The sequence below is a fragment of the Panicum hallii genome, chromosome 3 (genome assembly GCF_002211085.1).
Source record: "Panicum hallii strain FIL2 chromosome 3, PHallii_v3.1, whole genome shotgun sequence".
Lineage (NCBI taxonomy): Eukaryota > Viridiplantae > Streptophyta > Magnoliopsida > Poales > Poaceae > Panicum > Panicum hallii.
In genome coordinates this window covers 62208618-62227569 of record NC_038044.1, presented here as the reverse complement: position 1 = coordinate 62227569, position 18952 = coordinate 62208618, and the positions used below count along the sequence as shown (strand labels likewise).

At 42.2% G+C, this 18952-nt stretch overlaps 1 protein-coding gene across 1 annotated transcript; it reads left to right on the top strand.

The window, feature by feature from the left end:
* Positions 1 to 10585: 10585 nt before the first annotated feature.
* On the top strand, positions 10586 to 18592 carry LOC112887075 (protein ROOT HAIR DEFECTIVE 3 homolog 1-like). Its single transcript, XM_025953156.1, has 22 exons — positions 10586 to 10792; positions 11861 to 11927; positions 12158 to 12260; positions 12864 to 12934; positions 13048 to 13111; positions 13211 to 13276; positions 13407 to 13454; positions 13540 to 13602; positions 13682 to 13738; positions 13849 to 14007; positions 14419 to 14487; positions 14591 to 14682; positions 15091 to 15169; positions 15419 to 15584; positions 15888 to 16012; positions 16145 to 16407; positions 16502 to 16598; positions 16689 to 16847; positions 16935 to 17039; positions 17165 to 17259; positions 17399 to 17495; positions 18028 to 18592. The coding sequence occupies exons 1-22, from the start codon at positions 10615 to 10617 to the stop codon at positions 18379 to 18381; spliced, it is 2577 nt and encodes an 858-aa protein (XP_025808941.1). The 5' UTR covers positions 10586 to 10614; the 3' UTR covers positions 18382 to 18592.
* The last annotated feature ends 360 nt before the right edge of the window (positions 18593 to 18952 follow it).

Genomic DNA, 18952 nt, shown 5'->3' with positions numbered 1-18952 from the left:
TTTCCACACCGTCTATAATATTGAGAAGACCCAGTCTTATGCAGCAGCCACAGAGACAGTTGGTGGCACCTCCAGGGGTCGTGAGGACATTCCCGAGAGTTCTCACTCTAGGTCTCGCTCTAGGAGCAGTGGCAGAGGACTGAGTAGCACTGTCAAGGCCTGGATGAAAGCTATCTTTGGACATTGTTCTTATGCTTCTCAGACAGCCTATGACACAAGGATGGAGCTCAGAGAATCACTCAAAAGGACCAGAGGGCGTGCAGGGCTTGCACCATTTCCACCTGCTCCTGTCCCACCTCAGTTTGAGTTGCCTGACCTTTCTGGGACAGAGCAGAGCAGTGACTCAGGACAGCATTCCAGGGATTCCTCTTCTGATGATGAGTGATTCCTCTACTTTCTCTTCTCTTTTTGGTACTTGATGCCAAAGGGGGAGAAAATTAGAGGGGTCAAACCCTTTTTCGATGATGTGTCCATACTGCAGCTGCGCTTCATGTCATAACCGATGAGAGTAGATGTTAGGTTGTGAGTTTGAGAGTCGATCAAAACTCTATTTGTATAATATTGCTACCTATTTGACTCCATCTATATCGGTTTATGTGCTGTAGTGTACTTCTAATTTATGCTAGGGATATTATCTATCATACATGTCTTGCTGAGAAATCTTTCTTGTTGATCTGACTGATGCATATGAGTGCGGCAGTGCTGCACCTGTGTGCAGCAGTGCTGCACCCCATTGCAACAGGCAGATCCTATTATGCTCTGAACTGTCACATGCATCACGTATTATTATTTTGACACAGTGTTCAGCACCCCACAACAGGCATGGATGTAGGGGGAGCCCCCAAATCACATCTAAATATATGAACTTTGACGTTTATGTCAAAATTGGAATTATAATCCAACTCATATATTTAGGGGGAGGCTCCTACATCCATTTCTTGAAAATTCTCAGTTATAATTTATATCTTTTGTAAGCTCTAATTGGGTTGTCATCAATCACCAAAAAGGAGGAGATTGTAAGTGCAATCAAGCTCTTTGTGGGTTTTGGTGTTGATGACCACCTAATTAGGAAACTAATGAGATTCATCGAGATGATATGCAGGAAATTTAAAAAGAGGATGATGTACAGGTTGGAGGATTCCCCAAATTGATATGATGGCTATCTTGACTCATGAAGGCTTAATTTATTTTATATTTTGAATATTGAGTTTAAGGAAAGCCGTACTATAAAGAGGGATCCAAGATCAACTGTCCAACTGTTGAACCAAATGCTCAAATCCTGAAAACCACATCCTCATACTCAACCAAAACAGCCAGCAAAATTTCACATTCAACAGAGTTGTTTTGTTTTGATGGGTGCGGCAGTGCCGCGCCTTGGTGCGGCAGTGCTGCACTTAATGTACCGCTGGGACCAGAGGGGTATAAATTCCCCAACGGTTACAGACCTCAAAATAGTGCTTCCCAACGTTCATATTCGCAGAAGACAGAACCAGTGCTCCTCTCTCTCTCCTCCATTGCTCCCAACTCTCCTCTCAAGCGGATCTCCACATCCCACCACCAAATTTTGAGGGAAAAGGCAGCAAACTTCGATTGGAGAGCGGATCTACTGATTCCCCCACTCAAAAGAGCATTTGGTTCACGTTTGGCCGGCGGATCTAGGGTTTATTACTCTTGGAGCTTGCTCCTAGCCGGCTAGGAGTCGCCCTTGAGCTTGCCCCTTCGTGTGGCAGCCTTGGAAGGTCTGTAACATTCTCTTGCAGCTAGTAAAATCACCCCTCATCTCAAAAGTTCACCCTCTTGACTTGAGAACGAGGAAGGGCCGACCTTTGTGGTGAAGCCCAAGCCTTTTGTGACAGCCTCAACAACGTGGACTTAGGCCAGCCTTTGTGGCGACGCCGAACCACGGGATAAATCCTTGTCTCGCGTGCTGATTTACTTTATTGGTTAGTTTCGTTCTTGTTCAAGGTTTGAGATCGATCTATTTATCTACTGCGGTGTTCCCTGTTCTAGTTCCATATATGTGTTGCTGACACCTGCAGGAAGCCTAGAAATTAACTCGATCTACTTTTGGTTCAGCAGTTTTTGAATTCTGTAATTTGTGTTCTATCTGAGCACGGCAGTGCCACACTCGGCACGGCAGTGCCGCACTCTCCTCTAACAAGAATTTGGAGTTGAGTTTTTGCAGGCCTATTCACCCCCCCCTCTAGGCCTCTTTACTGGTCCAGTGATCCTACAATTTTTGTGAACTATGAAGTTTGTATGGACTATGCAGTCGTCTGTTTATATGAACTATGCACTTCGTGGTTTGTATACATGTGCAAATTCATATGTTTTATGCAATTTTGTGGGCAAAATATGTAAATATGTTTATTTCTTAGGCAATTCTATATGCAAAATTATGCATGTACGTGTAATTTATCTAATATAATATAATACATAACCTAAAAAATTAAATGCTATCAAACCTTTATTTTTTCCACTGCAAAACATATTTTCAGTAAGCGAAGCGATAAATCGTTCAGTTTGCATCGATTATCGATGTTAAATTGTTGATTTTTATTTTTTTGAATTTAGGTCTCTTTACCGATCGGTTTTGGCGATTTTTCACCGATTTTCAACCGATTATCGTTACCGGAGCTCACTGATAAATGCTGCATCGCCGGTAATGTAATCCTCGACCCCAACCCACTTATGCGAAACTTGATACGAGTAGTATATTAATGATGACTGAATGGGAATTTAAATATCCAACGGTGACGGTGCAGGCATTGGCAGAGGTGTCTCTGACCATACACCATTATTCTTGGATACATCCTACACGGGGATCACTAAACAGTTCAAAATCGAACTTAGTTGGTTCCTCCGTGAGGATTTTCACCAGCGGGTCGTAGAAATCCGGAAAAAACCAGTAAATGGAAATAACTCAATTCAAAGGTGAAACAGAAAATTAGGGGCCTTATGTAGAAATCTACGTGGATGGAATGCCCACTCCCATGGAGTCTACAAGCAACAAAAAGAATTCCCTTCAGTCGAGTATTATAAACCTAGATACAATTGGTACACGCACGCGGTGACGCGGCAATCTGTCGAAACTCCTTGGAGAAGATGAAATCAAATTCTACCAACGTGCTAAGACAACTGATGTTATGCTAGGGGATAATAATGCAGGAGACTTCTAAAATTGCACATGGCAGATATAGAAAGAAATGTATTTTCTCCCTCGAGCACGACAACCAAAAGGTAGAAGGACTAGCTGATCTCAAAGCTTATGTCACCCAATTTTATAAGTAGTAGTTCGGGCCATCGGAAGAAAATCACTTCTCATTGGACAAACATCGAATAAATGGCATCCCTCATGTAGACTCAAATGAAAATGAATTCCTTATGGCTCCGTTCACAGAACAGGAGATTCGGGATGCATGTTTTCAGATGGAGCATAAGAAGGCTCCTGGTCCAAATGGCTTCCCTATAGAATTCTTCCAAAATTTTTGGAATACCATCAAACAAGACTTAATGGAGATGTTCCATGACCTACATAAGGGTGACATTCCTCTTTTCAGTCTCAACTTCGGAGTTATAACACTTATACCAAAAGTCAATGAAGCAAACCAGATACAACAATATAGACCGATATGTTTGCTCAATGTAAGCTTCAAATTATTCACAAAGGTGGCAACACTTCATGTTAATTCAGTCGCGAATCACATAATTAGCCCATCAAAAACGTCCTTCATGCAAGGAAGAAATATCCTTGAGGGAGAATCAAAGTAGAGTCATTTTTAAGATTGATTTTAAAAAGGCGTATGATAAAGTTAGATGGTCATTCTTACCACAGACACTTCGGATGAAAGACTTTTCACCCAAATGGATTTCTTGGGTGCTTGCTTTTATATCAGGTGGAAGTGTAGCAATTGATGTTAATGGAGAAGTCAGACCTTACTTCCAAACAAGGAAAGATCTTCGACAAGGAGACCCTCTTTCACCAATCATGTTCAACATTGTTGCCAATATGCTAATAATCCTAATTAGTAGAGCCAAAACAAAAGGTCAGATCAGTGGTGTGGTGACTCATCTTGTGGATGGAGGTTTATCCATTCTACAATATGTTGATGACATTATTCTCTTTATGAAACATGACCTCGAAAAAGCTCAAAAAATGAAGTTATTGCTATGCTCCTTTGAGCAATTATTAGGTCTAAAAATTAACTTTCATAAAAGGGAAATCTTCTGCTTTGGTCAGGCAAAGAACTTCGAGAGCCAATACAAGGATTTATTTTTGATATAATCCAGAAACTTTACCAATCAGGTATTTGGGTATTCCAATTCACTACAGGAAACTATCAAATACGGATTGGCTAAAGGTAGAAACGACTTAGTAGTTGGAAAGGCAAAAATCTCTCATTAGGTGGAAGCCTGATCTTAATTAATTCAGTTCTTAGTAGTCTGCCTACGTATATGATGTCCTTTTTCGCAATTCCAAAAGGTGTCCTCAAAAAATTTGATTACTTCAGATCTCGTTTCTTTTGGCAAAGGGACGAACATAAAAAAAATACCGTTTGGCCAAATTAATGGATTATGCTGAATCAACCTAAAGAACAAGGAGGTCTAGGGATTCATAATGTGGAGATAAAAACACAGCTTTGCTTAGCAAATGGCTATACCGTTTGCTAACTAACAGATGGGATCTAGTAACAAATCCTAATGAACAAATCCACTTGTGCAAGTACAGTGAAAAAGTGGAGACTCCCATTTCTGGGCTAGTCTTATGAAGCTCAAATGGGAATTTCTACAGTTTGGGATATTTATCATTAACGATGGTTCACAGATTAGGTTACGAGCAAGCTCAATATCCAATCAATTCTTCGTCGAAGTATCATTTATACTTGGTTATGGCTCATGTCACCTTATGTTACTTTAATTGTTTATTTTATTTAAGCAACTAAAACTATGAGGTGGGTTGGGCGAGATAATTAAATTGCTAGAGAGCTAGACGTTGGATTAGAGAGCTCATGCTTATACAAATTTACTTAACCCTAAAGCCTTTATTTTGTTGCGCCCTCATTGCATACTCAGGTTGCTTCTTGGTTATTAAATTGCGTAAGTCTTGCAAGCACCTTTTGTACTCAGGTTGCTTTTAAACTAAGTTGCAAGTGAGCTGAAAGTTGTGTTTAGCCACTTCTATCCTGCCGATCCCGGTGCAAAGGAGGAGTAGGTCGTTGTGGCCTCGATGGTATCCTTGAGGAAGACCCTATTATTTTATCGTGCTTTTATCAAGTCTATCTGCTCAGCAGTCGTTTCTTCTGGAAGAGTATGATAAACACTAAATTTTAAGTTTCATGTCCATTTTAATGCTATTTGTGAGCCATGTCCCTTTTAATGCTATTTGTGAGCCCAAGAGTTGTAAGTGGCTGTTCAACCTTTAATTTCATATTTGAATCCTCCTATGTTGAATTTGTAATGTTTAAATTGTTGGACCTTTGAAATGCTTAAAAATTGCTCTTTAGTTCATCGGCAATATATGTGATTGTAAACGGTATGTGTGTATGTTTAATCTTAGGCATATGGTGAAGCACGTACCGAGACTACCGGATTTGATATTATTTTTGGCGAACGACGTGTCGGTTGGTCATGTCTTTAGATGTGGGTTAACACATGGCACGCTCTCGGGCGAGCACGTGTTAGCTCTCATCTTATTGATAATGACTGGTGGTTTGCTTAAAATAACGTCAAATTGGTTCTTACAACAATTCCACTTGTGTCTTAGGCTATGACCCCCGACGTTTTAAATATGAGATGTTTAACACGAGCTAATTAGTTGAAAATATAAACTAACTACTTTGTCCTAAACGCCACTCATTTGACCTGTTGGATTGGAGTAGCAGTCGTAAGAGAGACACAGTAAATAAATTTTTTAGCTTTTTGCACCATGTCAGGTGCCATTTGGATAACTTATATGTCATAGACTAGGTTTCAGAGCTGTCACTCTTTTAACAACAAAATTTTCAGAGCGAGTCAGAGTCATGCTGTCGCGAAATGGAAAAGGAAGGAACAGTTGATTTCTCATTTGTCTTGCCGCGTTCTTGTACATTGGTCAGAGTGTGGGGACGTCGTGAAGGACTCTGTCAACATCAGCACAGTTAACCGGGAGTCTCCAACACGATGCAAAATTATGAACCGCAACAGTCAATTCTCGTTGCTGATAAGGTGGCAAGATTTCAACCATGACAGTCAACATTATGAGACATGCTGCAAGTACTCGTACAGTCGTAGTAACAACAACAATATAGCATCCAATTGTTCTATTCAATTCAGAGATCAGACTCCAGCCTAGTGTGTTCAGTATACAGTTAACATAGAAGCAATTATTTATCGGAGAAAAAATTGGGCACAAACTAGAACGAAATCCTCCACAATTTCGAAGTGCTCCTCCCACAATTTCATAGTGCTCGTTCGAGGATTTTGTTAAAGATCCATCGTTCAAGGGATTTTCCCACACATCCTAGCATCAAATCTATCAAAGAAATCGAAGAAAATCATAGCCAACCAAGAAGAACGAAAGTCCATGAAAATCAAGGCAAAATGCAAAAGAGCAAGATTCAAGGAGGAAAACAAGGGCACTAAAATTTCACAAAATCCTAGAAGACATGAATTAGGAAATTCAAAGATTTTATTAAATACATGGCCTTGAAACCACCCTTTATATATTCTTTCTTGATGAAATCAATCCTAGAGCTCACAGTTCTAACCCCTCTCTCTCTTGCATGAAGCCTTGCCAAGTCTAATCATCTAAGCTTGAGCCAAAAGAAAAAGAAGTCTTGGTCAGAGATTGTGCATACCAGGCTTACCAGCTCACCCTCTTATTTGTAGGTTATTGGACATGTTCCCAATCTATCCTTCACCTGCTAAGCTACCACTAGGTAACCCCCTCCAATATTCCATTATCATAATCGGATCATCAGCCAAATACCAGGGATGCCATGGGCGATGGATCCTGTCAAAGTTTGAGGCAAATGCAGGATATATATCATCAGAGATTCAGAGCATGCCTGATCAACCAACACTGGAGCCCAGAATCCAGGCAGGAAGAGATGATCATTCAGTCTCAACTGTAGTCAGTGTACTGTAGCAAAGGCCAATTTCTTGCAGAGCTCAGGAGTTTTTCAGGCCAAAAATAAGCTTCTCTTTTTTTAGAGGGGGGGGGGGAGTAAGAACTTCAGGAGGATTCATTTGGAAGTTTCAGAAGAGTGATCTAGAAGATTGTGCAAGCCAGTGGTAAGCTCTGAAAGTCTAGCAGGTAGTATAAAATTGTGGCTTTGGACCATGTTAAATGCCATTTGGATAATCTGCAGATGTCGCCCTGCTCTTGGCTCAGATCCGATCAATTATCATATCTGCTCCAGCATACCCGGGATGGCGGAATGCCATCAGCTTTGGTTCCTGTCAAAGTTCAGGCAGATGCAGGATGCATCAGACAGAGCATGCCTGATCAATCAACACTGGAGTCCAGAATTCAGGCAGGAAAATGAACATTCAGTCTCACCTGCAGCCATGTTACACTGATTGGAACCTGAAACCTTCAGCCGTGCAACATTCAGTTCTCCTTCACCGCTGTGTAACGAGATGGCAAAATTCTCAGCTGTAATAGTCAGCATGACGGAACATCCCAACACAGTAACCTAATTAGATGGCGTCCAAGTACGGAAGTACCCAATCCAGAGTTTCAGATTACCGTGCCCAGTGTGTTCAGTGAAGATTTCAGGGAAGAAATTTAGCGTGTAGCTGAATGTCAGGAGAGATGCTGCGAGATGGAGAGAGGACGCGCCGCTCGAAGACCCGCATTGGCGAACCGTGTCGGCGAGCGCGCGCGGCGGGGGCGAGCGGCTTGCTGCGTCACCGGCGGTCAGTCCTTCCTCCTGCGGGAGTGTGGGGTGCTGTGGGTGCGCGGCTCGGTGGCTCGATGGTGCCGAAGTCTTTATGCCGGGCGGTCGCTGTGGCCGGAGCTGATGGTCCTGCTCCACCGACGTCAGCAGGTGCCGCGGTGCCGTGGCATTCAGGTCGGCACTATGGTGTCAACGCACCGCCGCTGTCGCGGGAGCAGCTGGGGCCTTGAAAACGGATCGGACTGTGTCTGGACGGAGGCTTGTGCCGGACGCCCAGCGGCGGGGAGAGGAGACCGCCGGCGGCGACGCGTCCGGCGTCCTCGCCTCGTCTAGTTCGGACTTTTGCCAAGACACCCGGATATTTAAAAAAAGACCCCTGGTTTGGTTTGAATCGCGATTAATAATCACGATTCGAATATTTACAAAATAACCCCTACAAATTATAAAATAACCCCTGATTTGGATCGCAATTAATAATCGCGATCCGAATATTTGCAAAAACATCCCCATATTCTCGCAAACTAGCCCCTAGAATGGACTAGCCCCATTAACAGGCGCTCCTCCCGCCGGCCGCAGCCGCCCATCGCACCCTCCACCCTAGATGGAAGAAACGCGGGGCCGCCATTCCTGTCCTCCGCCGCTTCAGACGAAAAGTGATGATTATTTTGTGAATTGACGGTGGGCTGTCACCTCCGCTGGAGACGACGATGGCGCAGCGCCGCCGCGGCGGTGGAATCGACTGATTCGGGAGCAGTGCCGGCGGCGAATAGACAGGTCAGAGATTCGCCCGTGTTTCCGGCCGCTGAAGACCGTCCTGGAGTGGCACGGTGGAGAACGACATGCCTGGGCATCCTCATGCGAGCTGGCCGTTAGTCTGGAGTCTGGACGGGCACGGCTATACTTGAGACCGGAGGAAGGTGGTCGACATGGCGTGGTGGTGGTGGTGCTGGCACCTCCAGCTTTCACTCGTAACGGCCCACAATGAGGCCAACATGCTCGTCAGAGTCGGGCGTCGCCCTGACCGTATCGAGGTGGTTGTGGAAGCCAGCCCGCAGCTGGTGTCCGGCCGTCGTTTGGTGATAATAATGCATGTACTATTTAAAGTAGGTACATATACATGATATCAACCTTTCCTTTTTCACGTGATGAAGAAAACTAAGTGTTCCATAAAAACATACACTTTGCGAGCACGAACACATATGTATGTATGTATGTGTGTGTATTTATATAAATATATATATATATAATTTTATCTACACTCGCTTGTAGCTACTCTTACTATCAGTATACCACCGTGCGTATGTCCACGTAATCATTTATCACTTTGAGTATGTTCATATACTAATTCTAAGATACTTCGAAGGGATATATACGAAAAATTTCAAAAGTATTCATATTTTTTAAATATATCATAATTATACATTAGCACTAGTATATAAAAATGAGTATGTCCATATACTCCATATATGGTCATATATTTAAACTATATACCATCATAGATGATCTAGTATGATCATATACACCTCGTACGTATCTTTTATTGGGTCAGATATGCCCTGCATTATAAGATACATATATAGGAGTATAAATGCGTGTAGAATGAATTTTTCCTATATGTATAGTTTTCACCTGGGTGCATTTTGTACAGAGAATACACCCACCCTCTCAATTGCAACCGTGACAGTTCTAGTTGCAACTGGATTGTGTTCAGTTGCAACTGGTTCGTATCCGGTTGCAACCGGATTTGTCTGAGTTGCAACTGGTTGGCATCCATTTGCAACCGGGTCAGTCTGAGTTGCAACCGATTCGCGCCCACCAGTTGCAACTAGTTCGCGTCCAGTTGCAACCGGATCGGTCTGAGTTGCAACTGGTTCGCGTCCAGTTGCAATCAATTCCGTCTAGTTGCAATTAGTCCATTCTTCCCGTTGCAATCAGTGCAGTCTCTCGGTTGCAACCGCGGCGTGGGTGCATTTTTACAGAGAATGCATTTTAGCCTGATCATGTGTATATATGTGTGTGTGTGTGTGTATATATATATATAATAGGATTTTATATGATAGGATGAAAATATTCTATATAAGACTTGGTAAGGTTCCAGCAGATATATTAGTGAGAAGATGAATATTAAGAAATACGATTTTGTCTGGAGTGAGTATGTTCGAAGATATGATTTGTATTAAGATTGGATTGGATGAAAAGTGGCGAAAAGGAAGCAACAAAGTATAGCAAGGATTGTACTACAATGAAACTATTTTCAACATAGATCTAATTGTATTATTTTCAAATATGCAAACATGTCACGTAGAGGAAAAGATATTATAAACCAAAGTTTGCAATTGCTGACTCCAAAACAACTCAAAAGAGATTTTTCGTAAACAAAAGTTTGCATTTAATGTTTTCCTATCTTGAAAACGGATTCTTTAGTACGTAACCCATAGAAGACGTGTAATATTTGTATATATAACCGAAAACAATAGTAGTTTTTTTCTTTTTACGAGGCAATAGGAGGTTCTTATCCGGGGGCAAAAGCGGAAAAAGAATTGAAAGAAGCTGTTCGGCGGTTAGGGGCCGGGGGCATATGCGTCAAATTAGGGGGCCTCTTCCGCGGCGCGCATGGTGCTCCGCGAAAGCCGAGCGGCCGGACAAGTGAAGCGCGGCGCGATCGAGCGTCGCGTCCCATCCGCATCCATTCCATTTCCCACACGAGCCCCTAGGCGCGCGCGCGCGACCCCCCATGACGGGATCGGAGGAGATGGAGGAGAGCGACGCGCTGGGCGGGGTGGCGGTGCAGCTGATCGACGGCGAGGGCGGGTTCGAGGCCGAGGGGGCGGAGCGGTTCATGGCGGCCGCGGGCGTCGCCGGCTGCGGGCTCTCGTACGCCGTCGTCTCCATCATGGGGCCACAGAGCAGCGGTACGCACCGCCTCCATTCCCATCCGCGCTCGGCGATCGGTCGATCGGCTCGGTTGGTTGGTTGGTTGGTCCGCCGATCCGGAGCTCGATCGCCGGATGGCCCGTGCGCGCGCGCTGGCCACCTGTTCGACGAAATGTTGGTGATCATGCGGGGACGAGTGGGCTTGGCGCGGTTAGTCATCACTTGCGCGCGATGGTGTCGTGTCATCGTGTGAATCATTGGTGCTCCGTTGTCTGTTGTTCCTAACCAACGTCCAACGGGCGATTGAGTTGATCTCTGGTCAAACCGTGCAATTGAGAACTCTGCCTTGGTCTGTACGCTGCTTTTACAAGCCATTAGTTTCTCCCAAGTGCTATACCTAGACTAATCCGGTAATGGAGAATGAGTTAATGCATCCTCAAGTACGTAGCCACGTAGGTAAACTAGCAAATGTTTCGTCCATTTGAAACCTAGCTTAAACCTGCACGCATTTGTGGACATGGCCGATCGCTTTGTTCTAGTAACTTTTCTTGTACCAGTACTTCTAATGCATAGTGTAGTGTGCTGTATTGCTACTTCCGTAAGCTATAGTGGAACTTTGGAAGTGGAACTTTAAGAGTCTTCTCTTATTCTGGGTCATCGACGTGGGTGACTTAGGATAGAGCCATTGTTAGTTTCCTAACCGTGGGTGACTTGAAAAGTTAATTGGATACATGCTTGAACATCAAAGTACGGTGCCTGGGCATGCCGCTGCTGGTTGAAGCTGCGAATTCGCTGTCATGAATATGTTATTTATCTCAAGCAAACATAGGGCAATGTTTTCCCCGAATATCTGACTCCACGCTCTGAGCTGTTGTGTTTCAACTTAGACAGCATGCAATTAAAGCTTTATTTGTCTTTTTTGATATCGAACTGTAAGTGTTGTTTTCAATACAGTTCTTTGGCTGAGGTTGAGAGCCTTAACTTTAGCAGATGTCTGGGCTCTCTACTCCTTTGCGCAAAAAGGATCCTATATGCGTTTAGTACCTTTTAGAGCAAGTAATGTATATATGTTTAATAATAAGGATATTTTTATTTATTTTGAGCAGGAAAGAGTACCTTGTTGAACCAACTATTTGGAACCAATTTTAGGGAGATGGATGCATTCAGGGGAAGGTATAAACTGTTGCCTTCTCCCTCACATGATTGTAGATTTGCACATCATATATTTATGTTATTTATTCATGAATGAATAATGTCATAACTAGTGCTCTTCCTTTGGTAGGCATTTTGCATACCCATTATCATCCCCTTCCCTTATCATGAAAACACGTCTCTAAATTGTATCTGCTATTTTTAATTTATGTCGAATAGAAAAACTATTGCTGTTCTATTTTTGTTATTAGGAGCCAGACTACTAAAGGCATCTGGATAGCACGCTGTGTTGGTGTTGATCCTTGTACTGTTGTGTTGGATCTGGAGGGTACTGATGGAAGAGAGCGAGGAGAGGTAAGACTGCATAGGTCAATTACCATGTTCAGTATCATTTAGCAGAACATTCAAGTAGTAGTGTGCAACAGTAGAATGCTGTTGGTAGTTAAGTTGGTTTTGCATAGCAATTAACGTTAAATATGTTTTTTGTTCTTTGATCTTTTTAGTGTCCAGCCTAGAAATCTTGGAATTAGTCTAAACCAGGCAAGTTTAAGAAATGTTCTGTACTTTGATACTAACATAACATGTTTCGCTTTGTCTTTTTTTCTTCTAATGTACATAACAGTCATCAGCTGGTCCTAATTGCAAAGCTTTCTTTTTTATTTGAGGGAAACTGTGGAAAGATTCCATATTACAAGATTCAGGCTCAGTCAGCATTAATACTTTCTTTCCTCCTGTCGTGATGTATCATGACATGGCATTGCCATGTGAACTTTTTGTATTGAAGTAAGAAATGTAAAGAGAATGATGCTCTTTACTACTGTTTTAAAAGTGTGCCCTTACATGAGCACTGAGTTCAAGTCGAGAATGGCGTGCGGAAGAGGCTTTTATCCATGTTTCCTTTTAGGAGGTTATTTGCTAAACTTTATTTTCTCATATGTCTCCTTTTGTCTCATCTAGGATGACACTGCATTTGAAAAGCAAAGTGCGTTATTTGCTCTTGCAATTTCGGATATAGTTCTAATTAACATGTGAGTTGCCCTAACGACATCTGTCTTGACTTCCCCTTATGGACATATTCGTTGAAGCTTTAGTTCTCACACTTACTACTGACTTTCTGTTATCGCTATGTGTATGTCCACAGGTGGTGCCATGATATTGGCCGCGAGCAAGCCGCCAATAAACCACTTCTAAAGACAGTATTTCAGGTACCAAGGTTTAACATCTTTGTTCTTTCAGGGATCCCCTTATACGCACAATCATGATTACCTGATGTATTTGTAACATTTGGACATCTGAGTTTGTAGGTCATGATGCGTTTGTTCAGTCCGCGGAAGACAACACTACTATTTGTTATACGTGATAAAACCAGGGTTTGCCTCTCCTTTGTTATCTTGTGTTCTTGAATGAATCTATCCAAAAAGAATCAAAAACTTATTCAGAAGTATAATCTTTGTTCCATTCACTTCAGAGAATCTCAGACACATCATTGTTTTCATGTAGACTCCACTTGAACATCTAGAGCCAGTTCTAAGGGAGGATATTCAAAAGGTGCTGGCATCCTTTCTTTTCCTTTCATTTTTGTTTACTAGTTAGTTGGGTTCCTCTGTTCTAATATTGTCACAGATTTGATCAGATATGGAACTCGGTTCCGAAGCCAGAGGCACACAAAGACACCCCTATTGGTGAATTTTTCAATGTAAGTTATATATTTCTGCTGTACAATCTTGAAAAAGAAAATTATGATTTTACTAGAACACCCATTTGTCAATATGAAGGTGGAAGTTACTGCACTGTCCAGTTTCGAAGAAAAAGAGGAACAGTTTAGAGAGCAGGTATGTTAAAGATAAGTTGAAACTCGTACTTAGAGATTTTTATTTATGGAAAGGACAGAAGCATGTTTCTAATAAATTACTTTCAAGAACCTTACTTTTACCTTGACCAGGTTCAACAACTTAGGCAGAGATTTTCAAATTCAATTGCACCAGGAGGTCTTGCAGGTGATAGAAGAGGAGTAGTTCCTGCTTCAGGTTTTTTGTTTAGTTCACAACAGATTTGGAAAGTTATCCTAGAGAACAAGGATCTTGATCTTCCTGCTCACAAGGTACCTCTCTTTCCTGCTATGCACTAAGACCCATGATAGATTACTATACCCGATTCAGTTTGAAGGGGTCCTCTGAAAATATTTTTGCATCAATCATAGAATTTTCTGGCAAACAGATGGAACAGCGCTGGCAGTGTATCCCCGCCTATATAATGCCAACATTGTTGATGCAATTCTTCTCATAATTGTTTAATTATTTCAGGAAAAAGGCGTTAATTATAATATCAATAATTATCATGAGTGCGATACAAGATCAATAATTCACATGAAATTTCTCAATTTGACCAGTTAAAGTAGTTAGCTACAAATAAAAACCTGAACATTTCTGCCTGAATAATATTAAAATTTTATTTAAATAAAATACCCAAACTTGTTATTGATGATTTACTTCCATTTTCTTTACCACGCAAGGTAATGGTTGCTACAGTTCGGTGTGATGAAATTGCAAACGAGAAGTTTGGCTGCATAACCTCTGACACAGTAAGATCTTGCCACTTAAAGATCATGCGACTTTTGTACAAGGTTTTGGGTTTCACTATGTGTTTTTATCTTTTTTTTTCGATGAACGTTTTTATCTTTTTAGGAATGGCTAGATTTGGAGAATGCTGTCCAATCTGGTCCAGTACCTGGTTTTGGTAAAAAACTTGGCTATATTGTGGACGTTCACTTGCAAGAGTAAGCCCAACCTGATGGTTTGTTCAACATGATTCCCATTTCTTGCAACTTTACAAGCTATCACGCAATCGCCTGTTATATTTTTCTTTACATCTGCCAATAGACTGCTACACATGCACTTAATTCAATTTTGTAAACTTTCAATTCTCCTGCTCAAATATATTTAACAAAAAGAGAATGCATGCACTGGGTACCATATTAGTACTACTTTGTCTATCTGTTCTCTTAAATCCGCGAAATACTGACATGTTTATTTGCTCAACTGAAGTGCTGGCATTGAAGCCAGTGGCATGTGAGGGATTTTTCCTTACTGTTTTTGGTGCCGCCCTACAGAATCCAATATTTAGCTATGACAGGAAACTTCTGTTCATGAATAAAACTGAAAGGTGTGTGAATCATAATTTTTAGGTATGACAAAGAAGCTGTCTATTTTGATGAAGCCGTTAGGAAAGGAAAACGACAACATTTGGAGTCCAGAATAGTGAATGTAAGGCCTTCCTGTACATTTAATATTTTTTTTCTTCTCACTCAAGAATAGTATATCTTCTGCTTTTCTTAAAAAACAAATATTAGTAAATGTCCTGTTATGCAGCTCCTGTGATCCTTTCAGAAGTACATCTAGTATTAGAGAGTGCATGCTGAAAATCTTTCTTACGCATAAGTACCATTGGTAGTTTGTGTCATTTATTTCTTAGTGCCATTTACTCGCTCTAATTTAATCCAAAATTCGTTGCAGCTTGTCCAACCTGCATTCCAGAAAATGTTGACTCATCTGCGCACGAAGGCTCTAGAAAAATTTAAAACTGGTCTTATTTCATCTTTGGAGAGTGGAAAAAGTTTTGCAGCCTCGGTTCGAGACAACAAAGAATGCTCTCTCAAAGAATTTGAACAAGGCTGTGCAGGTAAACTTCATACACTCGTGGTAATTTATGTTCAATTGATAGTAAAGTTTACCCTTTATAAAAACACTCGAAATGGTAATTTATTCCAAAATCATTGTGTCTATATGACAAATGAAGGATGTAACAGCCATTGAAACTTTAACCAAAGAAGCCCAATGTCCTAAAAAAATAAGAAATTTTCTATATTCGATTGTGCATCATATTCTTCTCCTGTTTCTTTTGGCTTACCAATCCTTTCAATTGGTACTACAACCCACCTTGTATGAAATTGATGCATCAAACTGACAAGCACTTGTATTCTAGATGCTGTAATCAAGCAGGCAAACTGGGACTGCACTAAAATACTAGAGAAAGTTCGGCGTGATATTGAAGATCATGCACTTTCAGTTCGTGAAAGCAAGCTATCAGAATTGACAGCCCAAGCTAAGGTTAAGTATGGCAAGCTGAGCGAGAGTTTAATTTACTAGCTTATCAATACATATTTTCTTCTGGACTTATTTCCATATCTAAAATTATTTGGTTACTGTAATGGTAGTAATTACAGTTATTTGTACTTGCAGGAAAAATTAAGAAAAGCACTTGCTGAACCTGTGGAGTCTCTTTTCGATGCAGCGGACCAAACAACCTGGGCATCAATACGAAACGTTTACAAACGCGAGACAGAATCCATCCTACCAGAGTTTCTGAAAACTCTGTGTGGGTTTGAAATGGAATATGCACCAGCAGAAGAAATGGTATCAAAATTAAGGGATTATGCCCGGAGTGTTGTGGAAAGTAAAGCTAAAGATGAAGCCAGCAAAGTAATGATCCATATGAAGGAGAGGTTAACAAAATTCTCTGTTCTTCATATCGATCGGTTTCTAAAACTTTCTGTCTGAGGAGGAAGCAAACTTGACACTGTTTCCTGTTGTTGCCAGGTTCACAACGGTGTTTAGCCATGACAAGGATTCAATTCCAAGGGTCTGGACAGGAAAGGAAGATGTCCGTGCAATAGCAAAGGATGCTCGATCTGCGGTACGAAAACCATACACTTCCAACATGAAAATAAATCGTCAGCTCTTATATTTTGTTTTCTACTTGTAAGTACTTACGCTTACTTTGCAGGCTCTCAAATTACTGTCTGTAATGGTGGGCATTCGTTGGGATGACGAACCGGATAGCATCGAAAGCATCCTCACTTCAACACTTCTGGAAGGCTCTGTTGTAGCAAAGATTGCAAGTGCCACTTCTGCTGATCCACTTGCTTCTACTACTTGGGAAGAGGTAATTTTGTGTTGGTCTGATCTTCCATCAGCAAACAGTGAAAGTGTATCTGTGTACGTAACATCACTTTATGAACTTTGGAAACAGATTCCCCCAAAGCAGACAATGATTACTCCTGCTCAGTGCAAGTCACTGTGGAAGCAGTTTAAAGCAGAAACTGAGTTCACCATTACACAAGCAGTATCCACACAGGTGCATATAACAGAGCTTTGATTTTATTGTACAAGTTATCATGATGTGTAATTTTCCCTTGCAGTGAAAACATTCTCTACTTCTATATTTTTATATTTAACTATGGCTTTTGTCTTTCACTCCAGCAAGCTCACAGGCGCGGAAATAGTAGACTGCCTCCTCCTTGGGCAATTGTTGCCATGGCTGTTCTTGGTTTCAATGAGATCATGACGCTACTGAGGTACTTGTTAGCACTATGCTCTGTGGTTCTTTACATTCTGAACAACTACATGATCTCTTGATACAAAGATATGCAGCTCTCCTGCATGTTCGAGAAAACATGAACAACCACATGACACTGCTGTTCTTATTGTCTGCAGGAATCCTATTTATCTTTTCTTGCTATTTGTGGGTTACTTGATAGTTAAAGCTTTGGCGGTGCAGCTAGATGTCAACAGAGAATTCCAAAATGGGGTGGTATGATCTGAACACTTAATATAACGTTGAGATTAACCATTGCAGTTTATTGTTATTGCAGTAGTTAAATTCTGAAATAATTTGCACCGGAGCCCAAGGACCTCCCAGTTCATCTCTTCCGTCATAATGGCAGCACTGAATGGTGTCATTACATGTTAAAAGACCCGAAACCTTGTCTCCCTCTTAAACTACTTCCAAACGAAAAACAATACTACTGAAGTCAACTGTTTGCGTCTGGTCACTCCCTCATGCCTTGCCAGATGCTCCTTTTCTAACCAGCAAATGTTAGATTTTGTGACCTGTTGGGAGGCTGGTCCTCTTTTGATCGTAGGAAATCAAACACACCTGGAAGACTAGACTCTGTAGTAACCGCCTTGCGATAACATCGACACTGACATGCCTGAAAAACTTTTACCACCGTTGCTGCTTCTTTCTTAATGAAACAAGAATGTTATATAGTCCTTCAGCTGCCTCAGCTCTGTCCATCCTGAATTAAGCTCATGACAAGTTGAACTGATGTAATCCTGTGCAGGTTCCTGGGATCATCTCTGTGTCGACAAAGCTCCTGCCGACGATACAGAACCTGGTGAACAAAGTGGCAGCCGAGCAGCAAGCGGAGCACCAGCACCCTCAGGCCGCCGAGCCCCCTCCGCCGCAGATGCAGCCACCACCGCTGCTCCTGAGCCCGAGAAGTCCCATGAGCGAGCTGCGGAGGCTGCACATGCCATCGAGCCCGCGCAAGGTAGGCTCGCCGTCGCCATCCTCATCGTCGTCCTCCGCCGTGTCGTCTCCTAGGCACGTCGCCGAGGACCAGAAGCCAAGGCCGCCGGTGGTGGCAGGGCACGAGGGCGAGAACGAGTCCAACAGCGCTGACTCCATAGTATGATCGATGGTGGGATTTGACTGGTACATATACTGTGAAGTTAGAAGGTTATGGGCCTTTTGTTGTCCTCCATTTCTATGCATATAGTCATGATCATAGCAAACACCATTCTTCAGTAAGCATCAGAGACAGGAGAGAAATAATGTAGCTGCTTTCCCCTTGCAATTCCTTTGCAAGGAGGGATGATCTGTAGATGGACAGTTGCTACCTGACACCGCTCCTAAGCATGTATAGAAGCATAGAGAGCCTAATCAAATGGAAAATCCTAGGATGTTTTCAATGTACTTGGTAAGTAAAAAAGACCTTATGATAGTTGTCAGTAATTTTTTTACTCCTAGGCCCTCGAGAAAAACCACTAATTATCACTAGGATCGACACTTCGAAACACTCGACGCGATGCAGAGGACAGGGAGGGCACTGTTCTCTACATGGCGTTGCCTCTGCGACGCCTGCAAGGAGCCAAGACATGCCCCGTGCTCCCAGCCTCCCGAGACCCCTTGTTTTCTCCCGTCTGGCACGGGGGATGAGCCACCATGTCTCGCGTACGAGAGACGGGGCACATGGAGAGATTCGG

Excerpts from the sequence above, each read along its gene's own strand:
- LOC112887075 (XM_025953156.1), top strand. The coding sequence starts at position 10,615 with ATGACGGGATCGGAGGAGATGGAGGAGAGCGACGCGCTGGGCGGGGTG. Across the intron at positions 12,935-13,047 it reads GATATAGTTCTAATTAACAT|GTGGTGCCATGATATTGGCC; the intron begins GTGAGTTGCCCT and ends GTATGTCCACAG. Across the intron at positions 15,170-15,418 it reads TGGAGTCCAGAATAGTGAAT|CTTGTCCAACCTGCATTCCA; the intron begins GTAAGGCCTTCC and ends AATTCGTTGCAG.